The following is a 25,719-nucleotide window of genomic DNA, read 5'->3' as shown; positions in this document are numbered from 1 at the left end:
GACATTCCCACACTTAGCTGTGCCACCGTTCCACTCGTGCATGGAATCCTCCATCCTCTGCACTATTGTGGAGAGTGTGCGTGGCATGTCTTCCAGTACCTCGCAAATGTGCTGCTGGCCCTCGATCATTCTCCTTTTAAAAGATGGCCCCCAGGTTTCAGAATCTGCGTCCAGCTGAGCAGAGCCTGGAGAGGAGTGCGCCCCCCCCAACACGGACTCTCCATAGCTGCCTCTGCCACCAGTGTCTGCTCGTGCTCACTTGTGTGTGGTGACTCACCAGGTGCCAACGCAACTAACTGATTACTAGGACCCACCGAGGTGTGAGTATCTGCGCTGGTGCATGGCTCACTAAGATGTGACGGTGCGCCCTCAAAGACCGGGAGCTCCTCTGAGGAATCGCCCTCTCCCATCATTTCTGTGGTTGAAGGGCCTGGAAGACAACAGAAGGCGATATTAAGAATCATTACAGATGTAATGTTGCGATGAGCATACTGAGGTGTTCAACATGTCAATCATTAATAACATCAATTCATGCTGTGTGTGATAAATGTTAAAGTTCTGTCACCAGATGTTTGTGAGGTGCCAGTCTCGGCATCCCCGAGGGACGGCACTCAATGGTGTGGCTGATCTCCAGCACCTCCTCCTCTGCCTCTGTGAGGACCACTATTTGTTGTGGACCCCACTCCAGTCCTTGCCCTCTCCCGTGCATTCTGAGCTCTCTTCTCCTTTAAGGGGAGAATGTACAGACGTGTAAGTGGGTGAGGGTTAAGTGATCAGCTGATGAATGCATTGCTTTGGGTGAGGCTGACCATGAAAGCGATGCATCAGAGCATGACTATCAGACAGAAATCATATTGGATCAGGTTTGGGGTGAGTGGGAGTGGTGGGTTCACAAATGGGGAGGTGAGGAAGTGCTCAGAAAGTGAAGGTAAGTTGACGATGAGCCTTAAGTGGGTGTGAGGAGTGATGTGATGGAGTAGGCTTCGCAGGGCAGAATATGAGGGGGAGGGTGATGTGCACCACAGAATGCAGGTGAATCAGTAAGTGTACTCACTTTTCCTGACCTGGTTAGGTCATTGAAGCGCTTCCTACACTGCACCCAAGTGCGGGAGATATTGCTCCTGCTGGTCACCTCCTCTGCAACTTTGAGCCAGGCCTTCTTGGTGGCAGAGACGGGGCATTTCCTCCTGTCCACTGGGTAGAATATTTCCCTCCTCCTCCTCACCTCGGCCAGCAACACCTCAAGTGAGGCACTGCTAAACTTTGGGGCAGGCTTGCTCCTCGCCTACTCCATTGTCTTCAGAATTCCTCGTTTCTCCAACAAAAGCCATTGCATCAATGGCCCTTTAAATACAAACACTCCAGCTGACAGCATGTCATGCTGGTGCGCAGTCCACCCGCTGCGCAGCTTTCAGACGGCTAACCCAGAAGCCACGTTAAGGGCCATCAATTAGGTTGCGATCGCGTGGGAAAAGGTAGGGATCTTTTTTTCAGGATTCCCACGCGCCCAATAACCACCCCCCCCCCGGCATATTAAAATCCTGTCCCAGGTCTCCAATTTATTTCTAGAGGTTCTCATAGAGGCCATCATGGTTTCTTACACTTAAAGTAGTCTGCCCTCAGTAACCTTTCTTTTTAAATAGCTAAGCAGTAAAGAAAAAGTCATTTGAGAGATAAGTTCTCCACTGAAGCACATTTAAGTTGAAAATTTCTGGAAACCATAATACCTGTGGCCAATATTGGATAATTACGATTGGTCGGATTCCTTCCAGTTCAGAATTCTGGAAATTTAACGAATGTATACAGGAATTTCATCTCTCAGCTAGAGTCCAACACTCTGCAAACCCTGTACATGGAGCAACAATTGGGGATCTGTCTGTCATTCGGAGTTCTCCCAATATTGCCCAGATATGAAATGACTCCCTGGGCTTGGTTCAGTCACAGTGCAGATTCACCATACATTTTTGGCTTTCTTGGTGCTGTCTATGTGCACATCTGGAGCAGTCCAAGCCAATGCCACATTACTGAAGACATGGTTGGAGAAAAACCTTTGGCAGCACACAGGAAAGGCCCTATTTTTTCCACAGACTCTGAAGCCTGAGGCAAGTGTTCCAGAGGGACTAACAAAAGGAGAAAGGAAATTTGTTTCAGCCCTGAAACTTTGGGAAAAAAATAAGAGATTTATACACAATAGCTACGATACAGCATTCTCTCACTGAATCACAGGAACATGTGGAGACCACACCTGCTGACAAAGGTGAAATTCTTGGGCACTGCAGCCCAGAGGGGTGATATTTTTGTACAGTGCGGAGAAGTGAAGAGCCACATGAGCAACATTACACCGGAAGAACATCTTAAAAGGATTCTAAGCAAGTGACTTTTACCCATAACTGACCTGAGATAAACAAGGAGAAAACAACACGAAGAGTATGCGACTTACACCAATGGAAACAGAATATAGTTTTCCTTTGATGACTAATAATCTGTAACAGGGCAAGTTCAAATAATCATTTTGGCTCCAGTTTTAACAAATTGTACCTCCTTTTGCTACGTCGGTCTTTCTGGAGTCCAGCTTCATCCTGTTATTCTTGCTTTTCTTTGCCATTATCGCTGCATCACCATCTTGCACTGACACATTCCCACACCTCTCAGCATGCTTTTTCATGACATTCTGAGAAAAGAACATAGTTTTATTCAAATCACATGGGTCACTCTTTCTTCACTTCCACTGTCATCCCCATTCAGGACATTAAAAAAGGAACAAAATATACAACGGGACAGTGAGCAAAAGGAGGAAGAGCAGGAGTTGTAAATATAAAACTGGGTGATTTAGACAGTGTCGCAAACCAAAGGTGATGCTCAAATGGCTCACAAACCATCTGAACTAAGGTCAAGGGGGAGAAATTCGCCTTCAGCGGCAGCACAAAACGGGCAGTATTAAATCGGACGCTGTTATACCGATATAACAGGTTATATCGACCTCATGCGAGGCATATAACAGACAACTGATTCGATACCACCTGTTCAGCCCTACTGCCCCAGACAAATTTCTAGACTGATTCGATACCACCTGTTCAGCCCTACTGCCCCAGACAAGTATCTAACTCGTGTTTTTTTTAAATAACATCAGTACGTAAGATTTTCAATTTCATGATTAACACTTCAAGAACCCACAAACTTATTTTAAAGATCAAGCTCCTGACGTATGAGACATCTAAGGAGTAGGACTGGTTATGTCACGTTGGTGAACACAAGATAGAGGGGGTAATTTTAACATGACTCGCGGGTTCCACTGACTTTGTCTGCAGAGTAGGGTTTCTCTGGATCGTCCATTATGTTTACCTACAGCCAAGGATCAGCAAACAAAGGCTGAGGTGACCAGGACCATGAGCTCCTCTGCAATGAGGGGTTTCTTAGTGGTGTCAGCAGCCATGAATGTAGAGGATAGCCCCATGCTTTCAAGACCGATTGATCCAGTGTTTCTTCTTTTTTTTTATTCGTTCATGGGATGTGGGCGCCACTGGCGAGGCCGGCATTTATTGCCCGTCCCTAATTGACCTTGTGAAGGTGGTGGTGACCCGTCATCTTGAACTGCTGCAGTCCGTGTGGTGACGGTTCTCCCACAGTGCTGTTAGGTAGGGAGTTCCAGGATTTTGACCCAGCGACGATGAAGGAACGGCGATATATTTCCAAGTCGGGATGGTGTGTGACTTGGAGGGGAACGTGCAGGTGGTGTTGTTCCCATGTACCTGCTGCTCTTGTCTTTCTAGGTGGGAGAGGTCGCGGGTTTGGGAGGTGCTGTCGAAGAAGCCTTGGCGAGTTGCTGCAGTGCATCCTGTGGATGGTACACACTGCAGCCACTGTGCGCCAGTGGTGAAGGGAGTGAATGTTTAGGGTGGTGGAACGGGTGCCAATCAAGCGGGCTGCTTTGTCCTGGATGGTGTCGAGCTTCTTGAGTGTTGTTGGAGCTGCACTCATCCAGGCAAGTGGAGAGTATTCCATCACACTCCTGACTTGTGCCTTGTAGATGGTGGAAAGGCTTTGGGGAGTCAGGAGGTGAGTCACTCGCCACAGAATACCCAGCCTCTGACCTGCTCTTGTAGCCACAGTATTTATGTGGCTGGTCCAGTTAAGTTTCTGGTCAAAGGTGACCCCCCCAGGATGTTGATGGTGGGGGATTTGGCGATGGTAATGCCGTTGAATGTCAAGGGGAGGTGGTTAGACTCTCTCTTGTTGGAGATGGTCATTGCCTGGCACTTGTCTGGCGTGAATGTTACTTGCTACTTATGAGCCCAAACCTGGATGTTGTCCAGGTCTTGCTGCATGCGGGCTCGGACTGCTTCATTATTTGAGGGGTTGCGAATGCAACTGAACACTGTGCAATCATCAGCAAACATCCCCATTTCTGACCTTATGATGGAGGGAAGGTCGTTGATGAAGCAGCTGAAGATGGTTGGGCCAAGGACACTGCCCTGAGGAACTCCTGCAGGAAGGCACTGGGGCTGAGATGATTGGCCTGCAACAACCACTACCATCCTCCTTTGTGCTAGGTATGACTCCAGCCACTGGAATGTTTCCCCCTGATTCCCATTGACTTCAATTTAATAGGGCTCCTTGGTGCCACACTCGGTCAAATGCTGCCTTGATGTCAAGGGCAGTCACTCTCACCTCACCTCTGGAATTCAGCTCTTTTGTCCATGTTTGGACCAAGGCTGTAATGAGGTCTGGAGCCGAGTGGTCCTGGCGGAACTCAAACTGAGCATCGGTGAGCAGGTTATTGGTGAGTAAGTGCCGCTTGATAGCACTGTCGACGACACCTTCCATCACTTTGCTGATGACTGAGAGTAGACTGATGGGACGGTAATTGGCCGGATTGGATTTGTCCTGCTTTTTGAGAACAGGACATACCTGGGCAATTTTCCATTGTCGGGGAGATGCCAGTGTTGTAGCTGTATTGGAACAGCTTGGCTAGAGCCGCAGCTAGTTCTGGAGCACAAGTCTTCAGCACTACAGCCGGGATGTTGTCGGGGCCCATAGCCTTTGCTGTATCCAGTGCACTCAGCCGTTTCTTGATAGCACGTGGAGTGAATCAAATTTGCTGAAGACTGGCTTGTGTGATGGTGGGGATACTGGGAGGAGGCCGAGATAGATCATCCACTCGGCACTTCTGGCTGAAGACGGTTGCAAACGCTTCAGTCTTATCTTTTGCACTCACGTGCTGGACTCCGCCATCATTGAGAATGGGGATGTTTGCAGAGCCTCCTCCTCCCGTTAGTTGTTTAATTGTCCACCACCATTCACGACAGGATGTGGCAGGACTCCAGAGCTTTGATCTGATCCATTGGTTGTGGAATCGCTTAGCTCCGTCTGTTTAGCATGCATGTAGTCCTGAGTTGTAGCTTCCCCAGGTTGGCACCTCATTTTTAGGTACGCCTGGTACTGCTCCTGGCATGCTCTTCTACACTCCTCATTGAACGAGGGTTGATTCCCTGACTTGTTGGTAACGGTAGAGTGAGGAATATGCCGGGCCATGAGGTTACAGATTGTGCTGGAATACAATTCTGCTGCTGCTGATGGCCCACAGCCCAGTTTTGAGCTGCTAGATCTGTTCTGAATCTATCCCATTTAGTACGATGGTAGTGCCACACAGCACGTTGGATGGTGTCCTCAGTGCGAAGTCGGAACTTCGTCTCCACGAGGACTGTGCGGTGGTCACTCCTACCAATAATATCATGGACTAGATGCATTTGCGACAGGTAGATTGGTGAGGACGAGGTCAAGTAAGTTTTTCCCTCGTGTTGGTTCGCTCACCACCTGCCGCAGGCCCAGTCTGGCAGCTATGTCCTTCAGGACTCGGCCAGCAGTGGTGCTACCGAGCCACTCTTGGTGATGGACATTGAAGTCCCCCACCCAGAGTACATTCTGTGCCCTTGCTACCCTCAGTGCTTCCTCCAAGTGGTGTTCAATATGGAGGAGGACTGATTCATCAGCTGAGGGAGGGCGGTAGGTGGTAATCAGCAGGAGGTTTCCTTGCCCATGTTTGACCTGATGCCATGAGATTTCATGGGGTCCAGAGTCAATGTTGAGGACTCCCAGGGCCACTCCCTCCTGACTGTATACCACTGTACTACCACCGCTGGTGGGTCTGTCCTGTTGGTGGGACAGGACATACCCAGAGATGGTGATGGAAGAGTCTGGGATGTTGGCTGAAAGGTATGATTCTGTGAGTATGGCTATGTCGGGCTGTTGCTTGACTAGTCTGTGGGACAGCTCTCCCAATTTTGGCACAAGTCCCCAGATGTTAGTGAGGAGAACTTTGCAGGGTCGACTGGGCTTGGTTTGCCTTTGTCGTGTCCAGTGCCTGGTGGTCTGATGCCGGGTGGTCCGTCCGGTTTTATTCTTATTGTGACTTTTTTTAAGCGAGATTTTACAACTGAGTGGCTTGCTAGGCCATTTCAGAGGGCAATTAAGAGTCAACCACATTGCTGTGGGTCTGGAGTCACATATAGGCCAGACCGGGTAAGGATGGCAGGTTTCCTAGATGGTTTTTTACGACAATCAGGTAGTTTCATGACCGCCATTACTGATACTGGTATTTTAATTCCAGATTTTTATTTAATAAATTGAATTTAAATTCCCCAGCTGCAGTGGCGGGATTTGAACTCACGACTCTGGATTACTAGTCCAGTAACATAACCGCTATGCTACCGTACCCTCACTGGAAGGCATTCTCTCGAGTGCAAAGAGCCGCACACGTGGGCATCACAATGGAGTTGATAATGAAGAATCTGATGCCCACGTGTGCGGCTCTTTGCACTCGAGAGAATGCCTTCCAGTCAGTGCTGTGCATCCTGTCCAGCTGATGCCTTCTTTTCAGGAGCAAGGTGAGTACTCCTTCGTTGTCACCCCCTTGATATATGTGTGTACTATAGACTGCCTGATGTGACAGATATCTAGGCAGGCCCTACACTCTATGATGAACACAAAACACAAGCAGGTACCTTGCGAGTGAAGCTCTTACAACACCAGGTGCAAACGTACACATCTGGGATGAAACTGGGATCGTGATGTTTCTTGAAATGCAAATCTAGGAGCTGCTTCTGTCTGAACCTCTTATCGCACTGGGGGCAGCTGAATGGCTTCTCTCCGGTGTGGATACGCTTATGCATTATCATGTGACGTTTCTGTGCACAAAACAAGAACATTGAGTGTTAGCAATAGATCGCTACTAAATTGTACTGGTTTATAGGAATTAAAGAATAAAAACTGAATGCAGGAAACATGAAATAAAAAAAACATAGCAGGTCGGGCAGCATCTGAAAGAGAAAAGACAGGTGAAAGTTTCAGGTGAAGACCCTTCATTTGCCCACATAACAATTCACTTCAAAGTAATTCATTGTATGCAAGGCACTGAGACATGTTTCTGAGAGACATGATAAAGCACCACATCAACACACATTTTTCTTTTTTTCACATGCAGACAGACCTGCAGGGTCTTTCCAGTGCTTTATGTTTTTAACGCTTATGAGGTATTTGGCACGGGCCCATTGCTGGTATCATTAACATAGTTATGAGGAAACATTTCAGACACTACAACTATTTCCATTGGAATAAAAAGAGAAATTTCAGTTATGTGGAGAGATTGGAGTTGTTCTCCTTAGAGCAGAAAAGATTAAGAGGAGATTTGATAGAGGGGGTGTTCAAAACCATTAACTGTTTCAATATAGTAAATAAAGAGAAACTGTTTCCAGTGGCAGAAGGGTCAGTGACTGGCAGAGGTCACAGATTTAAGGTGATTGGCAAAAGAACCAGAGACAACATGAAGAAGCATTTTTTTTTACACAGTGAGTTGTTATGATCTGGAGTGCACTGCTTGAAAGGGTAGTGGAAGCAGATTCAATAATAACTTTCAAAAGGGAACTGGATAGATACTTGAAGGAAAAAAATTTACAGGGCTATGGGGAAAGAGCAGGTGAATGGGACTAATTGGATAGCTCTACCAAAGCACTGGCACAGGCACGATGGGCCGAATGGCCGTCTTCCATGCTCTATCATACTATGACTATGATATGGTTAGCAACAGTTGAGTATACAGGAACACCGGTTTGGGATTGTGAAATTATTTTATTCACTGAAGCAATACATATATATCTGGAGCAGACTGTAACTGCAAACTCTTAAGCAGAATACCTGTTTACATGCATAATCACACTGGTCACACTTGAAGCGTTTCTCGTTCTTGTGGGTCTTTTGGTGCTGGATAAGTGCATAGCGCTCATGGAATGTAGCCTCACAGTAACGGCACTTCATGCTCGAACTTGTGTAGGAATGCTGCTTTCGTAAATGGACGCCTAAAGGATGCAGACACAAGTGACATTGGGGTGAAATTGCTCTCAGGCCGTAACGCAAAGCGGGCGGTTGTGAATCGGCCGCCTGTTTTACACCCTACCCAATGTTCTTTTCCATTGCCTTCAGTAGAAGAGATAATCGGGCGAAGCGTAAAACGGGCGGAGTGTAAAATAGGCTGCTGATTCGCTACCGCCTGCTTTACTTTACGTCCAAAACCAATTTCACCCTCATTATGTTTTAAGAAGTAGATAAACTATCAGATCTCATTTCAGTGTTTATCATTCTCGACAATTTTAAAAGGATATGGGGTAGATTTTGACTTTGTGCGATAGTGTAAAACAGGTGATAGAGAATCAGCAGCCCGCTTTACATCGCTCCCAATTTTTATCTCCATTGACTTCAATGAATCGGGAGTAATGTAAAACAGACTACCGGTTCGCTATCACCCGTTTTACACTGTCGCACAGTCATAATCTACCCCATTGTCTTTCAGTCTTTTCCAAATCTTTAATGTTGGCAAAAAAATATAATCATTTAACTGCATAATCATGATGACACTTTATATAAGTGAGCCCCAAAGCTCCATGGTAAGCACCCAAGGGCCAGCAATATCAGAGAAGCTTGGGCACTCCTGCTCTATACTAACAATGCTTTACAAGTGTGCATGCTAAGCATGTGTTTACCTCAGAACCAATTAAGCTCAGCTCAATTCCAACCATTCATGGATGAAGCTTAAGTGAAGAATTTCTGTTACCACCTTCACAGGTCAATTGTAATGAGGCTCCTTAAATGATACCACTCATGTGGCAGTGCAGACTGCGGGATAAGTTTTTGTCATTTGAGTCTCTCTTCTGCCAAAGTTATTCAAGTGCAGGAACTGGGATTACTTTCTTATACTCTTGCTATTTTGGGAGTTTGGCACCATTTATCCAATGGCTTGAGCAAGGAGTGACAAGTTAAAGTGATTTTACACTGCTCTAGGGAGACAGTACCACAAAGCTTCATGCAATGTAAAGTTGAGCTTGTGCAGAGAATGCTGTTTACTAGTCTCCAGTACTGCTGGTTTACATTCTTCTGATTGAGGAGACGCTTTGCCGTTTTGACTGAGAAGAAAACTAAATGGCAGCACAACAGGCCATCTAAGATTTAGAAAAGGTAAATAAAAGCTGGAATTTCAAGGGACTGGCACAGATAGCGTAACGCGAGACCACGTCTCAGAGATACCAGGTTAGCCCCGCATTAGCAGTGTTAATGCTGTACATTTGGGGCTATGATGAAAATCAGTTCTAAATGTTTCAGCACCACCCACCCATGTTGATTTGGGAGAAAGGATGTTTTTGCAGTCTCAAGATCTACCCAAGTTAGCAGATCCAATGAGGCAGATGTCACCCAGATTGTCCTCCATGATTGAACCCTTTTGTCACTTAGAATATTAATCAATGTTAAAGTAGGTCTAAGTGAACTAGGGCAGCATTATTTCCTGCTCACTAATTTTAACAAAAAATCGACTGTGAGTATAAAGCAGAACACTGGTTTATGTTCACATCCTCTTTTTTCACTAGAATTAGCAAACAGAGGAAAAAGCCCATAATACACACAGAATTAAACCACTTCCTAGTTAACTGGTTGTTAGGACTGCACTTGCCCATAGTTTAGCTTTAGACGGTCAAAGCATGTTGAATGTGGCAGACAGAATGTTGTGGAGAGATTAAAAGCACTCGACTGCGACAGGGTGAACATTTGCAAAATGCCCTTTTAATTTTTTTAAAGTTTGATTTCTACTTTAAAATGTGATTGGTGGCACAATGACATGACATCACAATGAGGCACAATGACATGATATCACAATGACGACATCACAACAAGGCACAATGACATGACATCACAACAAGGCACAATAACATGATATTACAATGACGACATCACAACGAGGCACAATGACATGACATCACAACGTGGCGCATGTACAGCACAGCACAGAAACAGGCCATTCGGCCCAGCAGGTCCATACCGGTGTTTATGCTCCACATAAGCCTCCTCCCTCCCTATTTCATCTAACCCTATCAGTACATCATTCCACTCCTTTCTCCCTTATGTGTTTATCCAGCTTCCCCTTAAATGTATCTATGCTAGTCGCCTCAACTACTCCTTGTGGTAGCGAGTTCCACATTCTAACCACTCTCTGGGTAAAGAAGTTTCTTCTGAATGCCCTAATGGGTTTATTAGTGACTATCTTATATTTATGGCCCCTAGTTCTGGTCTCCCCGGCAAGTGGAAACATTCCCTCCATGTCTACCCTATCAAACCCTTTCCTAATCTTAAAGACCTCTATCAGGTCACCTCTTAGCCTTCTCTTTTCTAGAGAAAGGAGCCCCAGTCTCTTCAATCTTTCCTGATATGTAGAACCTCTCAGTTCTGATATTGTCCTAGTAAATCTTTTTTGCACCTTCTCCAGTGCCTCTATATCCTTTTTATAATATGGAGACCAGAACTGTTCACAGTACACCAATTGTGGTCTAATCGAGGTTCTATACAAATTTAACATAACTTCTCTGCTTTTCAATTCTATCCCTCTAGAAATTATCCTCAGAACTTGGTTTGCTTTTGTTAGTGGCCTTATTAACCTGCATCGTTACTTTTTGTGATTTGTGTATCTGTAACCCCAGATCCCTCAGCTCCTCTACCCCATTTAAACTCTTATTATCCAAGCAGTATGTGGCCCCCTTATTCTTCCTACCAAAATGTAAAACCTCACACTTAGCTATATTGAAATTCATTTGCCAATTACACACCCATTCTGCAAGTTTATTAATGTTTTCCTGTATTTTGTCGCAGTCCTCCTCAGTATTGACTACACCCCCCAATTTGGTGTCATCCGCAAATTTTGAAATTGTACTTCTGATTCCCGAGTCCAAATCGTTTATGTAAATAGTGAACAACAATGGTCCCAGCACCGATCCTTGTGGAACACCACTTCCCACCTTTTGCCAATCTGAGTAACTACCTTTAACCCCTACTCTCTGTTTTCTGTTTTGTAGCCAGCTTGCTATCCATTCTGCTACCTGTCCCCTGACTCCACATCTTCTGACCTTAGTTATGAGTCTAGTATGTGGTAGAAGGCCTTTTGAAAATCCAAATATATTACATCTACTACATTACCCTTATCTACCCTTTATGTTACTTCTTCGAAGGTTGGTCAAGCATAACCTTCCCTTTTGACAATGACATGACATCACAACATGGCATCACAAAGAGGAACGACGACATGACATCACAATGAGGAACAATGACATGACATCACAAGCTGGCAATGTCCTGTATTCAAACTTATTAAACTATCTTGGATGATATGTTACTAGATGACAATCCTCAATAAAGCATCTACAGTGAAACCTGTAAATTACAGACACCTTAGGGACTGGCATCAGCTGTCCTTTTTTTGTAGGTGTCCTTATTTTCAAAATGGTTATTGTATGTACTGTAAAGATTCTCAGTAGAATGGGGAGTTCTTTACCCAGCATCCATAGCGGTGGAGAAACCGCTCTATCCCTGAGATAGAGCCGTGCAAGCATTCAATCCCAGAGATAGAGCAGTTTCTCTGCCGCTATGCATGCAGGATAAAGAGCTCCCCATTCCACAAAAGCCATTTCATTCACAAAACCTGGTGCTGCCTCGCGCTGACCGGCATACACTGACCTCATGAGAATTTGGGGGCAGAAAGGAAGCAAGCTGCAAGGGGAAGCGCCAGTGATCCCAACTCAGTGAAAGTTGCAGATACAGCAGCTTTGCAACAGGCTGTTTCCCTGTATTAAGTTGTAAAAGGGCTGGTGCATTGAAGGCTATCCGTAGTTCGTAATTTGCCAGTGTCCGTAGTTTCAGAGCGCGTCTTGTATATTTTACCATGTTAGTTATTTGGGTCTCTCAATAAGTGTCTGTTTATACAGGTTTCACTGTAGTTTAAATCCAATGTTGATTTTTGAGTGGTTATTCACCATCCCCACTTGTTTAAATGCATTTCCTCCCCTATTTTATGGTCCTATGTCACAAGGTCTGCTGAGAACCTCTTTGTAATGCCAACAGCTAATCTTGGCAAAATCATTATGTGGGACATCACCAGCACATTGTAAATAGCACTGAAGATTGGTTATTTTAAAATGGTTTACAAAAAATACCCTTGCAAATGGCTAGAAATAGTCTTACAGGGTGGAACTATGACAGAACACATTGAAACAGCAATGCAACATACTGCAGTGGAAAGGGACACACATGTTCAAACCTCATCAACACTGAGGTTGCAACCTCAGCCATACTGCTGTGAGATTAAGAATCTTAGGATGACAAATATGCCTCAAAGGAATATCCTTCATGTATTCCGTTTAAAAATAGATCAGGAACAAAAGCAAACAACAGTCAGTAACTTTAGTAGGAATGTTGGACGCTAAATTGGGCAGTGTAGCGCCTGTTGTTTCAGCACTGCACAGCCTCTCAAATATCCAAGATGGCGTCCTGGCTGCGCACATACGTTTCCAGCGTGACGTGCGCCGGATGCCATCTTGGTATAGGAGTTGCCTCAGTCGCAAATACCGAACGCCAGAAGCATGTAAAGGAGAAAATGGATACAATGTGCAACGCTGATTTAAAGTGATAGATGCCATTTTGTGACTTAATGCTCAAATCACGCATAGTCTTAACCACGACCATCTGAACATGTCTTAGAGTGCCTGGAGGACTCCCCACCAGAGCTATTTAAAGGGACCATACGAGATTTAGAAGTTAGTGGCTGGATTATTGCTTCTGGCTGCCGAGTTATTTATAACTGTTTTTGGAGGTCTTCTGTACTTGAATACTAGGACTAGGGGACACAGCCTATCATTTAGAGCCAGGACTTGCAGGGGAGAAGTTAGGAAATGCTTCTACATGCAAAGGGTGGGAGAAGTTTTAGAACACGTCTCTGCAAATGGCACTTGAGGCTAGCTCAATTGTGAATTCTAAATCTGAGATTGATAGATTTCTGTGAACCAAGGGTATTAAGGGATATGGGACTAAGGCGGGTATATGGAGTTAGGTCACAGATCAACCATGATCTCATTGAATGGCGGAACAGGCTCAAGGGACTAAATGCCACTGCTACTTGTTGCCTCCTGTTATGCGTCACCTTCTCCTGCAAGAAAGCAGGACATGTGGTCTGGGTGATGTGCCTGTCATGGTTGAATAGCTGCCAGTGTGTGTGGCCTGTGAGTTGTGCGCGGGTGGCTTGCAACAGTGGTAATGTGTGAGGGTGAGAGGAAGCACCTGATTGGAAGAGTTGAGCGCTGGTGGAAAGAGTTTTTTGGTATGTGGGTGATGGGGGTGTAGTGTGTGGAGCAGTGGATGCGGCTAGTGGTGCAGTTGGTAGGAGACACCATTTGACAGTTGATCTCACTCACCTTGACTACTTGTGTCAAAGCATTGAACTTCTTCCTGCACTGCATCCATGTTCATGGTGCTATGCGTCTGGCATTAACTTTGTCCCCCGCCGCCTTCCAGTGCTTCGGGTACATATGTCTGGAGGGTCTCTTCCCCCCTCCACATCCCCCTCCCCACCATGGATAGAGGATGTCCCTCCTTCTGTCCACCTCTTGCACCAAGGCCTCTAGTACATCAGCAGAGAACCTTGGTGCATGCTCTCTCGCAGGCCCGGTACAAACTCTGATTGGCAGATTGGTGAGGTCTGGCGTGCAGATTGGAGGATGTGGGATTTAGTAGTGTGCAACCTTTAGTCAATGTTATAACATAACTCATCAGTGTGTAAACATAGGGACGGGACTTGCATCTGTGTTTTACATGTGCAATATCTGATCTCCGTTCAGACTCCATGCAGACAGCAGACTGTTACTTTTAGCAAATAACAGGTACCTACTACCTTTAAGAGATTTTAAGAGACATCCTCCTTTTATGAGATTGGAACTCCCCCTGCTGGTGTAAAGTGGAAATTGCATTGAATCCTCATGTCAACACTGATTTCCAACGCTGCTTGAAGGTAAGTACTGAGGCCGGACGAAAGTCTCGTTCTGTCTGCGCAGGAAGCACTGGGCGCAGGTTAATAGTGAAATTATTCCCCCATTGTTCCTAGAAAACCCTGGTAAAACAATCAAAAATGTGAACCTGGCAAAATAGATTGTTATGGCTTTTATTTCCATTGTCCCTGAGCTTCCAAAATTACCCTTCATCTAGATGACCTTACCCAAATCACTCTTTCTTGCAATGATGGCATCACAGTGAGGACAATGGTACTTGGGCACGTTGTCTGTGTGCTTCTGCCTGATGTGCATTTTCATCGTACCACTCTGTGTGAAATGGGCATGGCAAATATGGCACTTGTAAGGCTTCTCACCTACAAAAGATCAGAAATTACAGGCCTTGCTATATAGCCTGTTGCTTACAAACTATTTAGAATTTGAATTACATTTTACTTCACAATATATATATATATATATATACACACACATGTACACAAAAATAAATATAAACAGTGCTGGGTCTAGTTCTGGGCATGAAGTGAGGTACATGGAGCAAATTTCAATGGGGGAGCATTTGGGGAACAGTGATCATAATATCATTAGGTTTAGAATAGTTATGAGAAAGGACAAGGAACAATCAAGTGAGAAAATATTTAACTGGAGGAGGGTGAATTTCAGTGAGTTAAAAAGGCATCTTGCCCAGGCAGATTGCAATAAAAAATTGGGAGGCAAACCAGTAATTGAACAATGGGAGGCCTTGAAGGAGGAGTTGGTTTGAGTACAGAGTAGACACATCACTATGAGGGGGAAAGGAAAAGCTAGAGCTCCCTGGATGATTAAAGATATAGAGCTTAAAATGAAACAGAAAAAAGAGGCTTATGACAAATGTAAGGTTCCTAATACAGTAGAGAACCAGGCTGAGTCCAGAAAGTAGAGGAGATCTAAAAAAGGAATAAGAGCGGCAAAGAGTATGACATTAGATTAGCGGCAAACATAAAAGGGAACCCAGAAGTCTTCTATAAATTTATAAATAGTAAAAGGTTAGTCAAAGGAAGGGTGGAACTGATTATGGACAAAAAAGATCTTCTTGTGGAGGCAGAGGACATGGCTGAGGTACTAAATGAATACTTTGCATCGGTCTTCACTAGAGAAGAGGATGCTGCCATTGTAGCATTAAAGGAGGAGGTAGTAGCGATATTGGATAGGATAAAAATAGATAAATACGTAAAAGACTGGCAGTACTCAAAGTAGAGAAGTCACCCGGTCCAAATGGGATGCACCCTAGGTTACTGAGGGAAAAGTACCAGTGGAAATTGCTGCGGCTCTGGCAACAATCTTCCAATCCTCCTTAGATATGGGGATGGTGCCGGAGGCCTGGAGGATTGCAAATGTTACACCCCTGTTCAAAAAAGGGGAGAGGGATAAACCCGGCAATTACAGGCCAGTAAGCCTAATGTCAGTGGTGGGGAAACTATTAGAGACAATAATCCGAGAGAAAATTAATTGGCATTTGGAAAAGTGGGGGCTAATAAATGAAATTCAGCACGGATTTGTTATAGGAAAATCATATTTCACTAACTTGCTTGAGTTCTTTGATGAAATAACGGAGAGGGTTGATGAGGGTACTGGGGTTGATGTTGTGTACATGGACTTTCAAAAGGCATTTGATAAAGTACCACATAATAGACTTGTTAACAAAATTAAAGCCCATGGGATTAAAGGGACAGCGGCAGCATTGATACAAAATTGGCTAAGGGACAGAAAGCAGATAGTAGTGGTGAGCGGTTGCTTTTCAGACTGGAGGGAAGTATACAGTGGTGTGCCCCGGGGTCAGCATTAGGACCACTGCTCTTTTTGATATGTATTATTGACCTGGACTTGGATATAGAGAGTATAATTTCAAAGCTTGCAGATGACATGAAACTCGGAAATGTAGTAACAATGTGGATGATAGTACCAGGCTGGTGAAATGAGCAGGCACATGCAGATGAAATTTAACGCAGAGAAATGTGAAGTGATGTATTCTGGTAGGAAGAATGAGAAGAGGCAATATAAACGAAATGGTACAATTTTAAAGGGGGTGCAGGAACAGAGACACCTGGGGGTGCACTAACACAAATCTTTGAAGGTGGCAGGACAAGTTGAGGAGACTGTTTAAAAAAAAGCATATGTGATCCTGGGCTTTACTAATAAAGGCATAGCGTACAAAAGCAAGGAAGTTATGCTAAACCTTAATAAAATACTGGTTAGGCCTCAACTGGAGTATTGTGTTCAATTCTAGGCACCACACTTTAGGAAGGATGTGAAGGCTTTAGAGAGAGTGCAGATGAGATTTCCAGGGATGAGACACTTCATCTATGTGGACAGACTGGAGAAGTTGGGGTTGTTCTCCTTAGAATGGAGAAGGTTAAGGGGAGATTTGTTACAGGTGTTCATAATCATGAACAGTTTTGACAGAGTAACTAAGGAGAAACTGTTTCCAGTGGCAGAAGGGTCGGTAACCAGAGGATACAGATTTAAGGTGATCAGCAAAAGAACCAGAGGCGACTTGAGGAAACTTTTTTTACACAGCGAGTTGTAATGATCTGGAATGCCCTGCCTGAAAGTGTGATGGAAGCAGATTTAGTAGTAACTTTCAAAAGGGAACTGGATAAATACTTGAAGGGAAAAAATTTACAGGGCTATGGGGAATGAGCAAGGGAATGGGACTAATTGGATAGCTCTTTCAAAGAGCCGGTACAGGCAGGATGGGCTGAATGGCCTCCTCCTGTGCTATACCCACTATGATACATTGATAAGAGCAGTAGCTTCGCACAAACTGGGTAAATCTTTGCAAACATCTTGGAGCATGCAGCGAGTGTCCCTGCAAATATAAACCTATACTTCTGTAGTGGGACAGCCAGGATAATCACTGAGCATTTATTAAGAAAATCAATATAATCAGCTAAGCTCCATCACTGCAAGTTGTTTTTAAAGAACCTTAATTCATGGTAAGCAGCTGGCCATAATACCAGCTTATCCTGTAGCTAAGGTGGTATCAAGGTACCCATTATCAAATGAAGAGTGTGAGGAAGTTAAATATTAACCACTGATAACAAGTCAGCCTTAATTTCCAATTCTCTGATGTAAACAATCCTTCTGCATTTTTCCTTGTGGGTTGGTTCAGCAGCACCAATGATGGCATCACTGAAGGTGACAGCAGAATGAACCAACTTACTTCACTGACCAAGGAGAACATGTGGATTCAAAGACTAATGTGAAAGGGAAAGAAAACACTGCCTTTATTGAAGATTAGAAGCAAAACCATATAAAATCTCAATGAAATTACCAAGTAAAGCTTTCAAATATACCAGGAACTGTATTGTCCAGCTAACAATGGAACACCTGCTGGGTAAATGTTTGAAATCACACAATCACAAGAAAAGCTTTGGATGAAGATTATTTTGGCCCATTTGATGTCTTTCTTCCAGAACACCAACCCTTCATCTTCCAGTATTACAGCATCCAGCTATTTCTTACAGGAGTCTGGAGTTGTGGCCTCGATCACTGTTCCCAACAGTCTGTGACAATATATCCCTACCAGTGTCACTTTAATACATGCACTCCTCCTTCGCCACTTTTCCCGTTAATATTTAATTACTTTCTGGATTTATTTTATTATATTTTTATTTTTCTCTCTGCCACTCCTGATTTCTTGCTTGTCTCAGTTCCACAAGTGCTGGGAGCTCTCCCCTGCAATTGTCTGGTCTTCATGTGTGAGCCTAGATAGTGAGAGTTGCCAGGCTATTCAACCAAGCCTGAAAAATTATTCAATATCCACACACATTCACGTTCCAGCTGGGGCACTCAATAGGGAACTAGAGCAATAACTGGCTGATTTTTCTCTCCCTGGCACAGCCCAGAGGCACTGACGCCAGTGTAGCCCCTCCAATAGTTGCCATGGTTGGGACCAACTAACCACAGACCAGGGATCACCCTGGGACCTCCTGGTCTGCTTCGCTTAATGCTGGTGATGCCTTTACCATTAGGTCTTTTGGGGGAGCTCTTTTATTATTAACACAAGGGCTTTCTATATAGACTTATGTTATACACCTCCCTTCTGAAGTGTTCTTTTTCCCCTTTCACTTTAGTTTTTGAACTCCACCGCTAGCCTTGGTTTAGTGGTAGAATTTCCGCCTCTGAGGCAGAAGGTGCAGGGAACCCCGCTCCACAGTCCTGGCGAGTGGAGGCCGGAGCTCCACAGTCCCGGCGAGCGGAGGCCGGAGCTCCACAGTCCCGGCGAGCGGAGGCCGGAGCTCCACAGTCCCGGCGAGCGGAGGCCGGAGCTCCACAGTCCCGGCGAGCGGAGGCCGGAGCTCCACAGTCCCGGCGAGCGGAGGCCGGAGCTCCACAGTCCCGGCGAGCGGAGGCCGGAGCTCCACAGTCCCGGCGAGCGGAGGCCGGAGCTCCACAGTCCCGGCGAGCGGAGGCCGGAGCTCTACAGTCCTGGCGAGTGGAGACCCGAGCTCCGGCTCTGAATTCCAGGTTGACATCCAGCGGGATACTCGTATCCGGTGGGTGTGGGTGACCCCTCCCTGATCATACGCTTTGTAGGAGTCCATAAAACCTTCCCGTTGTATAGGAGTAACCACCCTATCTGCTTGAATAGAGGTGGTTACGGCCATGGAAGGAGCGTTCATGTCGCGGCCTGTCAGATTGTTAATCAGCCTGTGAATCCTTCCACTATTTCACACTGTTCTCCTGGGGAAGAGTGTGAAGGTATGAAAATAACAACCTACTGAGTGTAATTGTAGTCGAAAAGAAATTCAAACTAACAGAAGTATGGACTGCCCAGTGGTGATACTAACATATATAGGAAATCCTTCCCCAATGCACCGCATAAAACCATGATCCCTGGAAAGAATCTGTGAACTGTCCTTTACATACCTGAGTGAGTTCTCATGTGTCGCTTCAGCTTATACGTGTCTCTGCTAGCATAACTGCAAAATACGCACGGGAAAGGACGCTCCCCAGTGTGAGAACGGATGTGTCGCTTCAGTTTACTTACCTAATAAGAATAAAACATGCAAAATACAGTGAGGTTTGATATCTGTGGTTTAGAAAATTAATAATTAAGGTGTGGAATAAAATAGAAACTAACATAACTGCATTCAAATGGATCCATTCACTGAACAGGCTGGGGCTCTTTTCTCTAGACAAGAGAAGGCTGAGGTGACCTGATAGAGGTCTTTAAGATTATGAAATGGTTTCATTGGGTAGATGTAGAAAAAATGTTTCCACTTATGCCGGAGTCCAAAACTAGGGGCCATAATTATAAGATAGTCACTAGTAAATCCAATAAGGAATTCAGGAAAAACTTCTTTTCTCTTCAAGTGGTTAGAATGTGGAACTCGCTACCACAAGGAGTGGTTAGGTGAATAGCATAGATCCATTTAAGGGGAAGCTAGATAAACACATGAGGGAGAAAGGAATAGACGATTACGCTGATGGGGTTCGATAGAGGTGGGAGGAGGCTTATGTGGAGCATAAACACCAGCATGGATCAGTTGGGCCGAATAGCCTGTTTCTGTGCTGTTCATTCTATTTAATTGCATTAATTGCCATTTCCTTGATTGTATCAGAAATGCATGGCTAATGTTTTAAACCCACGTTGGACACCAGGAACCTCAGTCTGCACCAAATATTTTGTGATGTACCGCCTTGTTAGACCACCAGTACAATTACTGACGGCTGAAAACACATCCCTTCTGTCTGCAGGGAGACCTGAATACATAGCCATACATGGCAATGAACCAGGATGACTTTACTGCATAAGATTCGCCTAAATATGCTGTTAAACTCTTTGATTAGTTTATCATCGCCTTGTACATCACAAAACTTTAGACAAGATCTGACGATGTGCATCTTTATACAAGTTACCATTATATGGTCTTCCGCCAAAGATATGTTTCATGGTTATCTAGTTTCCTCCCAAATCACTATCTTTCAGATGAGAATTTAAACCAAGGTCCCATCTATCCTCTCAAGGTCCCATGGCATTATTCGAAGAGGAGCAGAGGAGTTCTCCTGGTGTCCTGGCCAACATTTATCTGGTCGTTATCTCATTGCTGTTTGTAGGGCCTTGCTGTGTGCAAATTTGTTGCCGCATTTCCTACATTACAACAGTGACTACAATTCAAAAGTACTTCATTGGCTATAAAGAATTTGGCACATTCGGAGGTCACGAAACGTACCATATAAATGCAAGTTCATTCTTTATCTGTTGTAGGTAATGTTTTGCACTCTTGGCTTTTTATTCCATTAACCCAGGTCTCTGTTCTCTCTCTCACACTCCATTCACCATCCAATCCTATCCGTTCTTTTCCTGGTGATTCCACCATACCTTCATTAACTTTACATAGAGATCACGGCCCTGCATTCCGCAAGATTCTTCTGATCTCCTGCCGTAATTTTGATGGAACCCCCAGAGAAAGAGCTAAATGTGGCTGTTTCTCTAGGGGTTCTGCCTGACTCCTGTCAAAGTTACAGAAATTCAGGGCCCATCTGCCTTCAATGTGAATGACCTTCGTTCCTCTCTCAGTGAATCACTGATTCTTGACCTACTTGGTACTCTTCGGTCAAGCAATGGTCATTTTAATTTCTGCATGTATCTCACATGTCTAACCCCCAGCTAATTCTACATCCATTCTTAGTCTTTCTTCATCTATTGGCATTCCTGCCTTCACTATCTCCTCTGAACTCAAATGCAACTCTGACAGCTCCCCCACAGCTAAAGGTGCCTCCAAGAAGCTCAGTTTCTCTTTCTTGTTTTTCTCCCAACAACTATTAACTTTGTATAAAACTCAAAGACTTGAATGCTGTTCTCGAAATGAAGAGTCTCGAACATCTCTCGCACTCCTGGGCAGGATGCAAGAAAAAGCTTGTCATCTGATAAGCAACCATTCTCTTGCTTCTAGCCTCCAGCCCCTCTCCCCGTTGCAAATTTTCTTGTTTTTCTCTATTTTATTGATACTGCTGTGCACATTGCTGTTCTGAACTTTTCTCTCTTGTTCCTTCTAAGCTCCAAATGCACGATCCCCGGGAATCTTTAAAATCAGTTTTATCAATTTCTACAAGTAAATTCTTGGACTGTTTTTCAGGCAGTGGATCGAGTGAATACTGATTTCTTCCCGAATTTGAGAGGTGGGGGTGGAGGTGAAGTTGAAATTTCCAATGTTTTCTGACAAAGATCGTGTCCGGAAATGCGTGTGCATCGCATCATGCTGTATGTGCCATGCTGACATCAGAGCTGCGACATGCGTGCATTTCTGGCTCCAATTTTCAGCAGGGAAAGATACAAATGTTGTGCAATTTAGATTTTTTGTAAGGAGAGACCTGGATCTTCTTTAGGCACTGCCATGACTATGGTCTTTATACTGCAGAAAATGCCAGTCTTTGATCCCTAGTTAGGTTTGAAGCAACGACAGCAGTGCATTGACAGTTACCACACTGAAGGCATTATCTAATAAAAGCAAAATCGCAACTATCCCCCTGGACATAATCTCCAACCATTTATATTATCCCACATAGGGGCAGTTAAATAGTTGGAGACACAATGATTGACATAGAGGCCTAGAAATCCCATGCCATTTTCAGCATAAAATCGGGGCAGGTAGCTATTTTTTTGGCAGCAATTTTGACATGTTTATGCAGCTTTCCTGCACCAAAGCCAACCCCACCCCCCCCCGCACAAATTCCGTCACACTTTTCAGCCCTTCCCGTGATCTGCTCACCGAGTCCCGAGTAAGCTCAGTTACATGGATTATAATGAGGGGCAGTTGGGCTGAAGCTTCGAGTTTCCGCGTCTTGCACTGGCAAAGTACTTGGGGTGAGTTAGACTGAGAATTAGAAGGCGCGGCTGTTACCAGGTTTGGCTACTACAGCAGTGATTGTTGCAGCTGGGAACAACCTTTTTTGAAGCGATTTGCTTTTGTGCCATTCTGCCTACACAGACCTGGACTTGCTACTCAGTGCTCCTGACATTTTGAGACCACCGGGAGATTTTCATCCTTCACCCACCCCACTCTCAGCAGCAGGCTTTCCATTCCCAATGAGCACACCCGTATCTGCCATCACCATGGAGGGGGAAGAGAAGCTCAAGATGGAACAAAGGAGAGTCAGGCAGCATTTAAGGAGGATGCGGCCCACCAGATAATACCCTCCACCCCCACGGAATCTACATACAACACATGTTACATGAGGACCTTACTGAGATGTATATAAAAGTGCGTTTCACCAAAGAGGCAACAGGGCAGTTCAGCCACCAACTGCATGAGGACCTGCAGCCACGGCCATCTGCTCGCACTGCTCTCTCTCTGTGGCTACGAAGGTGACCATCACACTCAACTTTAGTGGCACAGGCTCATTTCAGGCATCTCTATGCAATATAAGCTAGGGTGAAGTAAGGACCTACATTCATCAGGTGACTGATACACTTTGCAGGACAGCTGGGGAATTCATTGTCGTTGGCATATGAGCAAGAGTTTCATGGGGTTGCTGGCTTTCCTAAGGTCCAGGGTGCTATAGATAGCATCCACCTGCTTTGCGAGCTCCTACAGAAAACCCCCTCAACTTCCTCAACAAAGTGCTTCCACTCCATTAATGTACAGATTGCTTGTGACAACATGCAAAGGATCCTACACATCAATGAGAGAGATGCTGGAAGTTATCACGATGCATTCACACTTTGAAATTTGGCCTTCCCTGACTGCTAAAAACATAGCAGTGTAATGAGAAATAACCCACCTTCTTGCTTATAAATTATGCATGCTACTGAATTTGCTTTTGTTTGGTAAACCATCAAGCCACGCCACTCATCCTGCATATGAAAAGTAGTTCTTATTAACGCAATAGGTAAAGCACCTTCTGATGGATAAAAGTGGCTAAACTGGCACAAACTTATCTTATAAAGGACCAGGGCCCTTCCAACTGAAAGAAAGGAGCAGAGAATGCAGGAAACAATGAAAGAAGACTGTGACTTCATCAGTCTATGCTGGATCTGAACCCACATCTGGACATGGTGCTCCTGATTTTCCTTTCTGATCCCTGCTCAAGCCTGGGCTCAGGTCAGATAGATTGTAACCGAATTGTGCTCCACCTGCATTTCTGGGTTCAGGTCATTATCACTGTCCTGATGTTCCCCAGCAGCAGCAGGAATGCCTGCCGCCTGCGGGTCCTTTAGGCTCCTGTCCAAAAACAGCCCCGATCTACATCCTGGGGGCCATACAGAACAAAACAACAACTTTCTGGCTGGCCTCCCAGGGGCAACTATGCCCCAACTCAGATCTTCTGATCTTGAGCTGAGCACAAGGCCTAACACCTGTTACTTCTGGGTGCCCTTACTGCTAGCCCAGTGTACTTGCAGGAAAATGAAGTGGATAACCCCTCTGGACCCTCTTACCTCATTTGCATGGCAATATTTTACCGCTGGAATCCCCAGGAAATCCCTGAGCAACATAAAAGGGCCGGAGACCTGGTGTCCTGGGTTTTTTGCCCCCTTTTCCTTTCCTTTGTGCCTGGGAACTGGGCATTTTCCAGAAACGTAGAACAGGAAACCTGTCCCACTATTCAAACCCACTCAGTCCCTTGCACTCACACAGACATTTTACTGCACTTACCTCCACACTAGCATAGTCACAGATTGAGCATTTGAAGGGTTTCTCATGGGTATGCTTGTAACGTCTGTGTCGCACTACCTCCCCACTTGTAACAAAGGCCATAGCACAGTCAGGGCACTTGTGTGGTCTGGTGCCTAAAAAAATGCAGGTTGCAGTAAGATTAGTGATTTGGTTTAAGGGTGGTCACGACATATTACTGATTTCAAAATTGAAGTGCAAGCCAGTCATTTAAATCACAAAATCGCCATTGTCTCACTTTCATAATATCAAAAATGGCCTAGGCTCTTTTTCTCCTGAAAATGGTGACAATTCACTTCAACAGAGAAAGAAGGAAAGAAAAAAAAGAACAAACTTGCATTTATATAGCGCCTTTCACGACCTCACGTTGTCCCAAATCGCTTTACTGCCAATGAAGCACTTTTGAAGTGCTTCATTGGCAGTAAATTGGCACTGTTGTAATGCAGGAAATGTGGCAGCCAATTCGCACACATCAAGGTCCCACAAACAGCAATAATGTAATGACCAGATCATCTGTTTTTGATGTTGGTGAGGGATAATATTGGCCAGGAACCCGGGGAGAACTTCCCTGTTCTTCTTCAAAATAGTGCCCCGGGGTTGCTTACATCCACCTGAGAGGACAGTCAGGGCCTCGGTTTAACATTTCATCCAAAAGACGGCACCTCCAACAGTGCAGCACTCCCTCAAGTACTGGAGTATCAGCCTAGATTTTGTACTCAAGTCTCCAGAGTGGGACTTGAACCCACAATCTTCTAACTCAGAGGCGAGAGGACTACCACTGAGCTACGGCAACTTGTGTGCAACAGTCTGAGATAAAAAGGTAAATTCACTGTTCCCACAATCCCAGTAGCGAGCTAAGCTCATAGGGAGCGCGAGTCAGGGATAGGGTTGTAGCACTGATTCTTCAACCCACACTCCCTTCAAGCGGGTAATTTTCTGCCTTACAGAGAGCCTGCATTACCACAACCAGTCAGTCAAGTGCAGTTGTAACACACACAGGCATAGAAAGTAACCAGCATATTTACCTGTATGAGTGTTGATATGGTTTTGTAGGAGGGTGATAGTTCGGAAAGCCTTCTCACAAAGATGACATTTGTGTGGCCGCTCATCTGTGTGGCTTCTCATGTGACGATCTAGATTAGACCGTTGAGGAAAAGTGTATGAACAAAGTTTACACTGAAATGTCTTCCTCGCACCTGTCAAAAAAAAGCATTTCAAATGATTATACTAGTACTCATGGATGAACAAATTAAGCAGGGGGGATTGATTCTCGGTCACGAATCTGTGCTGGACAAAAACTAATTTTTGAATTGTTTAATATGCAAATTAGAAGGTATAATTGTTTCATGCAAGTCAAAACACTCAGGAGCAGATTTTTCTCATTAGCACTTAGACTTAACTGCTGCACGGTTGGAGAAACATAGACATGGAAACATAGAAAATAGGAGCAGGAGTAGGCCTTCGAGCCTGCTCCGCCATTCAATATGATCATGGCTGATCTTCTATCTCAATACCATATTCCCGCTCTCTCCCCATACCCCTTGATGCCTTTTGTGTCTAGAAATCTATCGATCTCATTCTTAAATATATTCAGTGACTTGGCCTCCACAGCTTCTGTGGTAGAGAATTCCACAGGTTCACCACCATCTGAGTGAAGAAATTTCTCCTCATCTCAGTCCTAAATGTCCTACCCCGTA

The 25,719-nt window shown here is 44.9% G+C and overlaps 1 protein-coding gene across 1 annotated transcript in view; it reads right to left on the bottom strand.

The window, feature by feature from the left end:
• Nucleotides 1-25,719, bottom strand: part of LOC137335357 (transcriptional repressor CTCF-like) — a 49,927-nt gene that overhangs the window by 13,328 nt on the left and 10,880 nt on the right. The window contains exons 3-9 of the mRNA XM_068000689.1: nucleotides 25,048-25,218; nucleotides 24,005-24,138; nucleotides 19,275-19,395; nucleotides 14,573-14,722; nucleotides 8,191-8,351; nucleotides 7,002-7,184; nucleotides 2,539-2,671 (exon numbers count right to left, since the gene is read on the bottom strand). Coding sequence (XP_067856790.1) covers nucleotides 2,539-2,671; nucleotides 7,002-7,184; nucleotides 8,191-8,351; nucleotides 14,573-14,722; nucleotides 19,275-19,395; nucleotides 24,005-24,138; nucleotides 25,048-25,218 — 1,053 coding nt within the window. The remainder of the gene's footprint in view (nucleotides 1-2,538; nucleotides 2,672-7,001; nucleotides 7,185-8,190; nucleotides 8,352-14,572; nucleotides 14,723-19,274; nucleotides 19,396-24,004; nucleotides 24,139-25,047; nucleotides 25,219-25,719) is intronic.

Source organism: Heptranchias perlo, chromosome 19 (genome assembly GCF_035084215.1).
Source record: "Heptranchias perlo isolate sHepPer1 chromosome 19, sHepPer1.hap1, whole genome shotgun sequence".
In the NCBI taxonomy this organism is placed as follows: Eukaryota; Metazoa; Chordata; class Chondrichthyes; order Hexanchiformes; family Hexanchidae; genus Heptranchias; species Heptranchias perlo.
This window is presented reverse-complemented; position numbering and strand designations above follow the sequence as displayed.